At 40.7% G+C, this 12,263-nt stretch overlaps 1 protein-coding gene across 1 annotated transcript in view; it reads right to left on the reverse strand.

The window, feature by feature from the left end:
* Positions 1-12,263, reverse strand: part of EFHC2 (EF-hand domain containing 2) — a 121,941-nt gene that overhangs the window by 76,543 nt on the left and 33,135 nt on the right. Inside the window, exons 7-9 of the mRNA XM_057495350.1 lie at positions 11,233-11,395; positions 4,281-4,423; positions 1,666-1,862 (exon numbers count right to left, since the gene is read on the reverse strand). Coding sequence (XP_057351333.1) covers positions 1,666-1,862; positions 4,281-4,423; positions 11,233-11,395 — 503 coding nt within the window. The remainder of the gene's footprint in view (positions 1-1,665; positions 1,863-4,280; positions 4,424-11,232; positions 11,396-12,263) is intronic.

Genomic DNA, 12,263 nt, shown 5'->3' on the forward strand with positions numbered 1-12,263 from the left:
CTTACAAAAGCTATTGTAAATTGTACACTGAGTTTGCTATAGACCACAGATGGCTAAGCACTTCACACACATTGCTGCATCTAATCTTCATAGTCACTCTCTGAAATAGGCCCTGTTATTCCATTTTAAAGATGAGGGAAATGAAGCTTAGGGAAGATATATGGCTAAGGACCCTCAGCTATTAAGTGTAGAGTCAGGTTTCCCAGCCAAGCCTGCCGGTCTGCAGAAATCTAATGGCCTATTATTGATAAGGCTCTCACCTGAAGTCAGGGCTTTTGAAGAGCTACCAGTTTCCTGTTGTACAATAACCTGAATTCCAAGCACCCCAAATGGAGTGATGGTGTGGCAGGCCTGGAGGGTGTTGCCCAGGCCTACTGTCAAGAGAGTCCTTACAGGGAAGATCACTGTTAGCAGACAGCCCCCAGCTGCTGTATCTTCGGGATTGCTGCAGTGTTCCCGCTGAGGCCACACTCCCCCCTCCACAGACTGTTCCTACCCAATGCCAGCATGGTGTGGGGCACCAGAGCTGGGCCCTTCTGACTGACTGGGGGACTTCTCTGCTGGGCAGTCTTGGTCTGGGGCTCCCCATTAGCCTGAACAGACTATCTCAGAGCTGCACTGCCTCTGAGGCTCTTCCCTCCCCCTCCGCCTTCCTTCCCTTTCCCTTCTCGGGTTAGATCTGCACCTTGAGCTCTCCACCTACTCCTGCTCCCTCCCCACTTACCCTTCATATGCATTTCCCCCAACACATGTCTTGCAAGTCTAATTTTTTTTTGGCATCCGCTTCTCAGAGGATGCAAACTCACATGGATCATGTTATACACACAGTGAGACTTAGCAACTTACCCCTAAGCATTTTATATGTAAATGAAATGGAATTGGTAGTGTGTGTGTGCGCATGTATATGTGTGTGTGTGTGCATATAATTGGACCACAAATATTAATACTCACAGGCAGATTTTTAAAGTACATTGTTTCTAGAGAGATTTTTTCAATACTAGGCAATGACTTTCGAACATGCATGTTTGTACACCAAACTAGTACCCACTTAAAATCAAGACTTTATCAACATGTTATTTTTACTGAACAGCAACCCATAGTAGATCTCCTAGTAACAGTACCCATCTGCCATCTTATTTCAAATGAAAAAACTCTATGAGCTCACTTAGCCAGGTTTGCCCTTGAATTCTTATTTAGGCCTCAGGTGGCTCCTGTTATGGGAAGTTGCAACCCCAACAACTATCAGGTTCCCTTGGGGTTTCTGTTTGTTCAGGTCTTGGCTTTCTCAGTAGGTCTGTGACAATTAACTGGGACAGCACAGTGTGTGGCACCAGATTTTCTTCCTTTCCTATAGCTGCTGAACTGCTTTCTGAAAACATTGTTAGCATCAGCAGAAAACCCAGGAAACTTGATTCAACCCTGGGCCTGCCTCCCGCCTGGGCCTGGCATCTGTGATGTGGGGCAGCAGAGGACCCAGTATGTAAACACAGCAGACTGGGACCTGGCCTCTGTGATGGGACTTGGGGCCAAGTCACACGGATCCATTATTCATGCCCACATGTGTGAATGCACAATGTAAAACTGGTGGCAAGATGAAGAAGAAATGATCTAGAGAAAGAAAAACACAGACTGCACAGAGCTGAGAAGCAAGTCAAGAAAGTTTACCTTATCTGAATGCTTTTCCATGTAGTTGAAGGTATATTCATCAGCATTGAGCAGAAGAAATAGGTAGCCATTTAAATTCACTTTAGCTCCAACATACAGCTCCTCGGCCTTGATATACTCTGATAGTTCACTTTTAAAGATTTCTTGTCCAGGCTTCTTAACACGACTCCTTTTCAAGAACTTCCCACCAGTAATCCCTACAGAAATGAGAAAAGTGAATGAGTAGTCTTTATTCTTAAAAGAACCATACAACTTGCCTTTGGAGTTGCTTCATGCTCAGTAGACCACACAACTTAGCTGTGAACTCATAATGCCTATTATTCTCAGGCCGAAAGGGAAAATGGGGCTGGCTGAAGAAATGAACCTTCCTAGATGAGTGTGTAAAGAAAAAAGTGGCATGGCATTCCAGCCTTTTCTTTCCTCTCTTTACTTCCATCCCAGTCCAAACACTTAAATAAACACTGAGCAAGTACCTGTGAAGGTACTGAGAATTGGAACATCAGGAAGATACCTAAGTGCATGTTTGAACAGTAGCAGGTAGAAAATTCCTCATTTGAGCTTGTTTCCACCTATTTGCCCCAGATGATGTCTTATACTTACTCGAACACGCAGATGAAGCGTAAGATGCCCCACTGCTGGAAAGGGGCTTACTTAACTGTTAGAAGGTAACTATGGGAGTTCCCTTAACTTTTTTCCTACAGGCAAAATACTTTTGCTTCTTTTTAGCAATGCCTCAAATGTTTAACTTTCCAGAATTCTCACCATTTCATCTGTTCTCTTTTGAGCATTATTTAGTGTTTGACCTCTTGGAAAGCAGCAAGCAGAGCTGAATGTGGGACTCCAGTATCTTCTAAATGGTACTCAACTGTCTTCTGACCTCTGGATCCAACCAGAACCCAGACAAACTCTGGGGTTCAACTTCATCACACTCCTACAACATTCAGAACCCACAGAGCGTGGAAAGACATAGGCTTTCAAACAGAGCTAGAGGCCATCCTGGCTGTATCACTTGCTAACTGGATGATCTTTAGGAGTTATTTAATCTCTCTGAACTTCTCTCAATTCTCAATGGTAAAATGGGAATAAAATTTGTGGGGGACCATGAAAATGCCCCTCTCACTAGCTGACAGAAGGCCCCAGCTGCTGTGTTCTGAAGGGTATCCCTGGGTTTATGCTGGGGTCATGCTTCCCACACACTGCTGCCTACAAATGGCTAGGCAGGCAGGAAACTAAGGCAAGCCCGCTCCTGCAAGATGGAGGCTGCTCCAATAAGTGACTTTGGCTCTAGGACTCCCCATTAGCATTGCTGAAACTTTCTTAGAATTTTGGTACAGTCTAAGACGTCCCCCTTTCCTCCTTCCCTCTGTCCTTTACCCAAGTCAGACATGCACAGCAGCCTGCCAGCTCTCCTGGATTCTTCCACATTTCCCCTCATGAGCATTTCTCCTAATAGGTCTCCTGCACATTTAATCCCTTCTTGAGGTCTGTCTCTGGGAAGATGTGGACTAACACAAAACTTAACTCATGAGGTTTTTTTAAGGAAAACAGCAGGAACTCAATCATGGTGCTCTTACACTAGAAGCTGATTGTTGATTGCCATCACCCTGAATGCTGGAATTTGGCCATATCTTCCCCATTCTAGATGCATATATATTTTTTTCTTTTGACCTTTAAGAACATGACTTTATATTAATTCTTATTTGATTTCATATTCTAAGATTTGATCTTAAAAATCACTGTGGAGCCTGAATTAGTTATACAAATTATTTTTTGGTGTACTGAGTGGCTCATAATAATAGCTCATAAGGACTAAATGTCATACTTCCAGGGATTTTGCAAGCAGTTGTTTTAACTGGTGTTTACTTGAAACTGACCATGGTTGGGGTATTTACATGATGGAAACTGGCAAATGGTACAAAGCAGGGCTTTTAAATTTGTTTCAGAGAGCTGGCTAACGAGCACACCACTGATTTTTCTTCCCAAACGTGTATCTTCAGCATAGATAAAAGTTTTGAATATGTTGGGACAAAGAATGGAGCCCTGTAGTTATGTAATTTGGTAAGTCAAAAGTAAAGGCTCTCCTTGGCAATGCCCATAGTGCCAGCACACTGTGGAAAGGCATTCTGTGGCCTGAGTGCTGGAATCTTGGCAACAGCCTCAACAGACAGAAAAGCCAGAGGAAGAAGGACTCTGAAGAGTGAACTTGTTAATCTGGGCTTCTTGTCTTAGAGTTAAGCAAAACTTCTGTAAGTGGTACTATCAAGAATACAGATTTCCTTTTGCCTTGTGGCTGTGAGTAGAATTGGTGGTAGCCAGATTTTGAGGCCCTTGGATTCCACAGAGGTGCCTCTGAGGCCACAGAGGAAGGGGGATAGCATCCAAAAGGAGGTGTCCCAAGTTCCCCAGACCTGAGCCAACCAAAACTATTCCTCTTTTATCATTTTGTAAGTCTGGGTTTCCATTTAAGACTTCTTGGTAAAATGAACTTTCGTGGTTATACAAAAAAGGGAAAGTCACTATTTAAGGTCATCTAGGCTATCAGATCACACTCCCTTTCAAACTGAAGAGACAGTTAATTGTTCTGAGGAAATTGCTATGAAAGGTATGTCTCTCACCTGAATTCTTCTCTATAGGTTCAAACACTGAAACTGTGTCATCGCTGAGAAAATATGAAATAACAAACATCCTGTCCACGTCGGCACATTTGCATGTGAACAGTTTCGCGAAAAACCGGAGTGTACTGCTTATGTTGACATTTCTAAAAGGAAGAGAAACAAGGGTTTATAGCTCATCTTCCACAAGTTATGTATGTTTAAAAACATTGACAAAAGGTGTGCTATGGGTTTTTTAAATTATAATTGACATAAAACATTAATTTTAGGTGTACAACATGATTTGATATTTGTATATATTGTAAAATGAGCACCACAATGTCAAATTATAATCCACCACCACACATAGTTACAAAAACTTTGTTTCTTATGATGAGAACTTTTAAGATCTACTCTCTTAGCAACTTCCAAATACACAATACCATATTATTAACTATAGTCACCATGCTGCACAATACATCCCAGGACTTACTTATTTTACAACTGACAGTTTGTACCTTTTGACCCCCTTCACCTATTGCACAACCTCCCTCAATCCCCCGGGTGTGCTCTGGTTTTAAGATAGTAGCATGAACTCTGAAGCTGAAAAAGTTCAACCATCTTATTAGGGCTCCAAAGCTAGAGGTAGAGGAATTATCTCAACTTACTAAAACATCTTATTCTTTAGATGTCCAGGGTAACACATTGGGAAAGGTACCCAAAACAAATGTTATCAACACACTACTCAAACCAGCTGCATTGAACAGCTGTTCCCTAGTTATGAGACCAGTCAAAACTCACAACAACCGTGTCAGCAAGCGCAGCCCCTCGCCCTCATTGCTCCAGCTTGCCAGAGGGTGTGCTCTTCCCGTGTCTGGAGCCACCTCCCACTTTCTCACACCCATTTCTTTTCTTTCTTCAGCCTTACATCCTCTCCTCCCTCTCCCCTAGTTTCTCAGCATCCCCCAACTCCCTTCAAGGGGAGAATGATCTTTCCCTTATCAAATTCTCTATGAAATATTATAGACCTGCCCTTTTAGAGCACCTATCCCCCATATTGTAAGCAGCTATTACAAGTCTGCTTTCTGAGGACCAGGACTGTGACTTATTAACCACTGTCTAACCTAACACTTTTTAGGTAAGTACTTACTGAATACTTCTGGACAAGTCGTTATAAGATCCACATGGATGGGAATGTACATTTAGAATTCTATGTATAACAGAATGGTCTAATAAACTGAAAAACAGATCAAATTCTAGAAACAAAAGTTCCCAAAGGTGACCCTGGTCACTGAAGAAATTAATTTTTGGTCTGCCAGCAGAAACATGTCTATAGGTATCAGCTAGGAAAAGATAGACTTTGTAACAAATACTAAACCCTTGGGGAGGTCTTGGATAATCAAAATCATTTCCCCAAGGAGGCAAAGAGTAAAATAAACCATATACTTCATCACTTCCCTGCCACAACTCTGAGCAGGGAGATCCTCACTTTCAGATTCTCCTGTGCTGAAGTTTATTCTTTCCTTGTGGTCAAGTGATTTAAAAAAACACAAAAGACAAAAAAACCTCATTTCTGGTTTGCAGAGGAAGAAAGTGCTTTTCTCTGCCCCCATCTCTGATCGTCCAAGGAAGCAGGGCTGAAAAAGCGTGGTGCCGAGATTTCCAGTTTGAGGCCTCCCAGGAGAGGAATACAGAAGGCTAGTCCCAGGGCAGCCTGGGAAAAGCAGACAGATTCCATAGCTCTGTTCTCTTAGTTCCTGGTTTGCCCATCATCAGACAAACCTCATACAGTTCAGGGTGCAGCTAGACTTTGATAACCATCTTCTCTGGTATATAACTGGATTTGAAAGAAACCAACCGGCTTGGTAAGCCCCTCTCATGAAAGACCCATAACTTTTACAGATGCCTGAAATATTAAAACAACAGAATGAGGTCTAACATCAGGTCAGATGAACACTACTATAAATTTACCTTCTTAGAACTTACATAAATTTTGTAAGTGTGTATATTAAGGGTGGGTTTTTCACATGTAATAGACCATTTTTTCACCTAATTCTAGTGTGCTGGAAAGCTCATCGATCGAGATGATCTTTATCACAAACTTTATCACAAACTTTATTGTGTATAAAAAGTCACCTTGAGAGCTTGTTAAATATACAGAATTCAGAGTCCCACTCCAGAGAGATGGATGCAGCAGTTACCTTGCATCTCCAGAAACTTGCATTTTTAATAAGCTCCCCAGGAAATTCTGATAAAGTGGTCCCCAGAGCACACTTGGAAAAACACTGCAAGTATCTTCAGATACTTCCTTGACTAAAAACCTCATTATCAAACTTCTCTAACACTCTTTTTATCACAATACCCCCAGCACTCCAAAGAAGTTGGCATTTCCCTGCTTCCTACTGCACCACCTGGTACAGCTCAGTCTGGATTTCTGGGCCATTAATAGTCAGTTCACACATACACACACACACACGCAGTTACTTGGCATGACTGCCTATAATACTCTTCTGCTCAAGCCACTTCAGTTACTGCCCCATGCTGTACTCATTTCTGATTCCAGGCCTTAGGGTCATCCCTTCTCCCACCCTTTCCTGTGGCTGCCCAGAATCCTGCCCATCCATCTGGGCCCCAATCAACAGAGCTCTCCTTGACTATGGCTGCCCTCCCAGATGAGCACCCATAATCTGTGGCACCCAATTTTCGACAGTACTAAACACCTTCCATATACTACAGAATGTGCTTACGCACTCTGTTCTTTATTGTCTGCCTCCCCCAGCTAGAATATAAGTTCTATGAGGGGGTAGGAGTTTTGTTCACTGACTTACCCCAAGTTTGTTTTGTTCACTGACTTATCCCAAGCCCCTAGGTCACTGCTTGGCACATGGCAGATGCTTAGTAAATACCTGTTGACTGAGAAAAATGAATGGCTCACCCAGGGCTACATACCTACTGAAAACCTCAAAAATAGCTAGAGCTATAGTCTTATGGTTGAAAGAAACATTATTTTCATTGATGAGAAAAAACTTTTAAAGAGAAAAATGACTGATGGCACAGCAGATGGACAATATCTGAAAACAAGTCCGAGATTACAATTAAACCACTGATATCTGGATGCTATATGGTTATGAATAGTATGAGTCTGGGATAATAGTCTTCCTGGTGAGAAGTCATATGTCTTTTCTATCCATGATTAAGAACTGGAAGGGTGAATGTATTCTGCTTACTCACTTACCATCCATTTCTTTTCTTTATTGTACAAAATAGTTATTGAGGCCCAAGGATGTAACCAGCACTGTTTTAACTCTGAGGAAAACAATAAAGCCAGTCCCTGCCTTCAAAGAGCCCTTGGTGTAGGGGGAGATCACAATAACATAAACAAGTGACTGCAGCACACTGCAATAAGTACAGGTTCTGTGGCAAGAAAGACGAACTCCAGAAGTCAGACTTCCCTGTGTTCAAATCCCAGCTCAACTAATGATTAGCTGTGTGAGTTTAGGCAAACTGTATAGCTTCTCCAAGCCTTGGTTTTGCCATGTAAAGAATGGGTACAATAATGCTATCTACTTTATGAGGTTGTTTTGAAGATTAAAATGAGATCAAGTATTTTACAGTAGTTAGCCACTGTAACCACCAATTGCTCTTTATTCATAATATAATTAGTAGTAATACTATTATCGGAAGCATGCTCGGCAGAGTATTATGCACACACAGAGAATAAGTAACTAATTTAACGTGATGCAGCAAGATATTATTCTGGTTCTCCCAAGTGAGACTAGACAATCTGCCCAGCAGGCCATCACAGTGATTTTTTTTTTACCCAGACAATAAAGGTCTTCATTCCAGCAAAAACCTCATATGCTTCAATTTAAAACTATTTCCTCCAATGACTCATTGTAGATCACCATTAACTTCATACAGCAATTAGCACCCAGTAAAATTTTAATAGTAATATATATATAGTCAATCTGTGTCATGTACAATTGCACATTTCATTCTGCAGTTTATTTATTTACATTAGGCAACTATGTTGTGTATGTTTTGTGAGATCATCTTCCTTAGGTTCCCACAGTTTTAAAATCCTGGGTTATTCAAACTTATGTATGTGTAAGTCTCCAGCTGAATGTGCCAGTTACTATGGAAACAAAGTCACTGTGTGGGAGGAGCTTGACAGAAGTGTATTCCTGGCACAGAACAAGCAGTGGACACAGAATGAGCAGTGGACAGAAAGAAATGAAATTAGAGATATTCGTGCCTCTACTACCATCCTTTAGCCATGACTGCATGACAAGAATATGGAATGCTGTCCACAGTCAGTGCTCTGTGGGCAAGCTGACGTGGTGTAGACAGAAAGAGAGAATAAGGCAACTACCCACAAGGAACAGTTTTCCCCTGGGTTCCAGAAACAACACCCTGGATCATGTTTCATCTTGTTTACTTATAAGAAAATTCCCTCTCCTTTTACAATAGGGACATTCTTCCTGCCCACCTCCTTCGAGTGGCTGCCCTTAAAAACAAAAGTTAGTAAAAAGTATCTATCAGTCCTGCCTTAGAACCTCTGTAAACACTGCTATCTGTAGGGGAGGGTGTGGTGTAAGTTGGTATCTTGCTTATGTGATAGACATCAGTGGTCCTCAAACCCTGGTGCACATCAGAACCCCTGAAAGCCTGGTTAGAACACAGTACCAGACCCCATTGCCAGAGTTCCTGCCTCAGTAGGTCTGCAGTAAGGCACAAGAACTAGTATGGGGGCCACACTTTGAGTAATAACAATTCTAAAATGTAAAAATAAAACTCTAAAGCCCTTAAAAATAAAGGATTCTTTCTTAAAAGGCAAAGGACATCATGCCATGGCACAGGCAGACTTTTAGACATTCTGTACAATTCTTAAAATATTTCTGCCATTTTTACAGTTAGAATAAAATTATTGTTCTACCTCAAAATGTCCTACATTTGACCCCATTAAATTTTATCATATTCAGGATTCTGTCTTTTTCTTCTCCTTCTCCTGGTCTTACAACATGTCCCCTTTATCATTTTTCTTCACAGATTCTCCTGACCCATTACTTCCCTCACTCGGGACTTCAATGTTTAGCTAACATACTACTCAAACACCTGTGACATTTTCCCCGCCACTTTTCCCCCCAACTTCTTCCTCCAGGGCCTGCTTTCCCTACAGAAAGGTAGCCATGGGCGGTAGCCACATTCTATATGCTGACTCAGGGCATATTTTTCCTCATATATATATATATTAGGAAGTATAAAAGATATACTTCTGAAAATCTACCTTTCAAAATTATAATAGTCAACCATGTAAGCAGCCTATGTTTACTGAACTCGACCAAACCCCTCAAATTGAAACAAAATTAATCCCCAGATCACATTCTGAAAAACACTGATAAATCACTGAGGCCCCTATACCAGGGGTAGGCAAACTACAGCCTATGGGCCAAACATGGCCAGCCACCTGTTTTTGTATGGCTTATGAGCTAAGAATGGTTTTTACATTTTTAAATGGTTGAAAAACACCAAAAGAATATTATTTTGTGATATGTAAAACGTGTGTGAAATTCAAATGTCAATGTCTCTAAGCACAATTTTCTTGGAATATAGTCACACATTTGTTTACAGACTGTCTGGCTGCTTTCACACCACAACAGCAGAGCCTAGTGGGTGTGTCAGAGACCATATGGCCTGCAAAACCAAAAATATTTACTATTTGACCCTTTAAGAGAAAGTTTGCTGACCCCTACTTTACACCATTTCCTAGGGACCATCTTGAGGAGATATATATATATGTATAGAAAGTAGAAGTAAATTGGGGATAATATGACTTTAGAGACTTCCAGATGACACAATAAAATAACCATTCAATGGCAAGGATGTGGAGAAAAAGGAACCCTTGTGCACTGTTAGTGGGAGTGAATTGGTGCAGCCAATATAGAAAACAATATGAAGGTTCCTCAAAAAATTAGGAGTAGAACTACCATATGATCCAGCAATTCCACTTCTGAGAATGTATCCAAAGGAAACAAAGCCGCTGTCCCAAAGAGATATCTGCACTCCCATGTCCACTGCAGCATTATTTACAATAGCCAAGACACAGGAACAACCTAAGTGTCCACTAATGGGTGACTGGATAAAGCAAATATGGTGTATATAGACAACAGAACATTACTCAACCATAGGAAAGGAAATTCTGCCATTTGCTACAAAATGGATGGAACTTGAGGGTATTATGCAAAGTAAAATAAGTCAGACAGAGAAAGACAAATACAGCATGATCTCGCTTAAATGTGAACTCTAAAAAAAACCAAACTCATAAAAAGAGATCAGACTGGTGGTTGCCAGAGGCAGAGAGCAGAGGTGGGGGAATTGGGTAAAGGGGTCAAAAGGTACAGGCTTCCAGTTGTAAGATGTGTAAGTCCTGGTGATATCATATACAACATGATGACTATAGCTAACACTGCTGCATTGTATATTTGAAAAACTGCTAAGAAAACATCTTAAAAGTTCTCATCGCAAGGAAGTAAGAATTGTAACTATGTGAGCTGACGGATGTTAACTAATCTTACTGTGGTAATCATTTTTCAATATACATATATCTCAAATCATTATGTTGTCCACCATATGTCTACCATATGATCCAGCAATTCCACTTCTGAGAATGTATCCAAAGGAAACAAAGCCACTGTCCCAAAGTGATATCTGCACTCCCATGTCCACTTATACATGTTATTTGTCAATTGCATCTCAGTAAAACTGGAAAAAAATGAAACGAATAAAATAACCACTCAAGTAAAAACCTATTAATACTTGCATGTTAATCAGCTTCATTAAAAATCTGTAACAACCCTGATCCCTGGACATGAAATTAGATGAGTTGTGTGTCATCTGTTTTTGTCATAAAGACTATATTATAAACCCCAAATGCATTTGAGAAAGATCAGACTAAAATCATGGTTCCCTCAAGCACCTGTCTTTTTCCATGAACTTTCTGATCTTCGTATGAGGTGTGGGCATGAGAGCTATGCAGGAGCGGAGAGAATCCTCTTCAGAACCAAAGTTGGTATAAGGTGGAAATTTCCTTTCTATTTTCGGAGGAGGTGGAGCCTTACATGGAATGGAGGTAAAGTTCTCTATAACAAAACAAAGGCAAATGAAACATTAATATTTTTTTTTGCCCTGATTATGGCTGTTTTGAAAGGTTTGTTATGTTTTCAAGATGAACATGGAGATCTTTGTGGACTATTTTAAACTCTTTCAAACAAAACACAGCAAAATCCTGTGAGGGTAGGTTTCAATCATGTTTACAAAAACCACAGAACTCACTCAACAATGACCATTGGTTCAGAAGAAAGAAAGAGAAAAGAAACTATGTCAAATAAGGAAACATTAATCTTTCGTCATCACATCTCCATTTCTGAATATTTTTTTTTCTTTCCTGATTTTTCCAATGGTATGAGAATTCACATTTGGAACTTTATACCGCCCATTCCATATTTTAACCTGTAAGTTAGCTTTCTCTTACCTTTAGTCAACACTCACTAACCAAATTCCTTTCCAAAGAGGACTATTTTGCCTTTACCTTCTCCATCCACTGTTCTCTCCTCTTGGGCCCGCATTTAAGCCCCCTCCCTTTCCTCCAACTCAACTCCAGGCCAAGGCACTTCATTATCTAGTTAGAAAAACAAAACAAAGCTACTTCTCAACAAACACCGTTCCGGGTTGCTTATTACTGCCCAAGACTGCAATTGTACTAAAATGTGACAAAACAGAAAAACAAAAGCAAACAAAACTTTTAAAGTAGCCACTGCCTACTCTCTTAAAGAGAGTGTTAAGTGGTCAACAGTGTTGATTTTTCTTTATTTACGTATCATCTGTGAGGAAGGAGAAATGGAGAGAGAGCTGGGACATATTTTATAAGAACCTAGGAGCTTTTAGGTGCTCATTTGTGAGACTGTCCAGTCTCTGAGAAACAAGTATGCTCTCCAGAACAAACAACAC

Source organism: Manis pentadactyla, chromosome X (assembly GCF_030020395.1).
Source record: "Manis pentadactyla isolate mManPen7 chromosome X, mManPen7.hap1, whole genome shotgun sequence".
Lineage (NCBI taxonomy): Eukaryota > Metazoa > Chordata > Mammalia > Pholidota > Manidae > Manis > Manis pentadactyla.